The 806-nt window shown below is 60.5% G+C and overlaps 1 protein-coding gene across 1 annotated transcript in view; it reads left to right on the top strand.

Moving 5' to 3' along the window:
- Nucleotides 1–806, top strand: part of VOLCADRAFT_87478 (dynein heavy chain 4) — a gene marked incomplete at both ends in the record, with an annotated part of 57,082 nt that overhangs the window by 55,968 nt on the left and 308 nt on the right. Inside the window, one exon of the mRNA XM_002947232.1 lies at nt 263–435. Within this exon, the coding sequence (XP_002947278.1) occupies nt 263–435 (173 nt within the window). The remainder of the gene's footprint in view (nt 1–262; nt 436–806) is intronic.

The raw sequence follows: 806 nt of genomic DNA, 5'->3' as shown, positions 1-806 counted from the left end.
TTGAGGGTTGAGGGGGTGAGTTGTTGGGGGGGGTGAGGGGTTGGAGCATGTGGGAAATAATAAGGTGGCGGTGGGGGGTTTAGGAGTCTGACGGCAATGCTGTCCCGTATCCCGAGCTGTGTGTTTATTGTCGTACAAGTTATGGGTAGGGAGGGGAATGTACGGAGGGAATGACCGCCGTATCCTCGAGGGGCCCCCGCAATCACCGCTTCCCCTCCACCCCCCCCATACACACCCCGCCTTTTCCCCCTGCCCCCCCCAGGACGCCTCCTCCCTCACCGCACCCCCCCCCGCGGGTGTGTTCGTACACGGGTTACATCTGGAGGGGGCGGCGTGGGACCGGGGCGGGAGCTGTCTGACCGAGCAGCCGCCCAAACAGCTCTACTGCCCCGCACCGCCCATTTGGTTCAAACCCGTGAAGCTGGCGGATATGAGGTACGGTAGGGATGGCGGTGTGTATATATGTATGTCTGTATGTCGTACGCGTGGACTGCAGCGGAGGGTTCTAGTAGGGGGCAACATCTGTACGACGAGGGTAAAACACCTAAGGCTCCCCCTATGGTATTATATCTCCCTATGCGAAGGGGAGCAATAAAATTTCGCCGATGCCCCCCATCTGGCGCCCATGCAATGGCTGAATTTGCAACATGCCTAGGACTCCCCCATCCCCATTTTTTTCTCATCCCCGGCCCCACACACACGCGCACGTGCGATACATTCTTGACCTACGCTAACCCGCTAACACTAGACCACTTTCCCCCACCCCCCCGCACCTCTCCCCACCCCCGCGGCCCCCGGCGCGAACC

The sequence above is a fragment of the Volvox carteri genome (assembly GCF_000143455.1).
Source record: "Volvox carteri f. nagariensis unplaced genomic scaffold VOLCAscaffold_5, whole genome shotgun sequence".
NCBI lineage: Eukaryota > Viridiplantae > Chlorophyta > Chlorophyceae > Chlamydomonadales > Volvocaceae > Volvox > Volvox carteri.
Note: the sequence above shows the minus strand (reverse complement) of the source record. Positions and strands in the feature narration are given on the sequence as shown.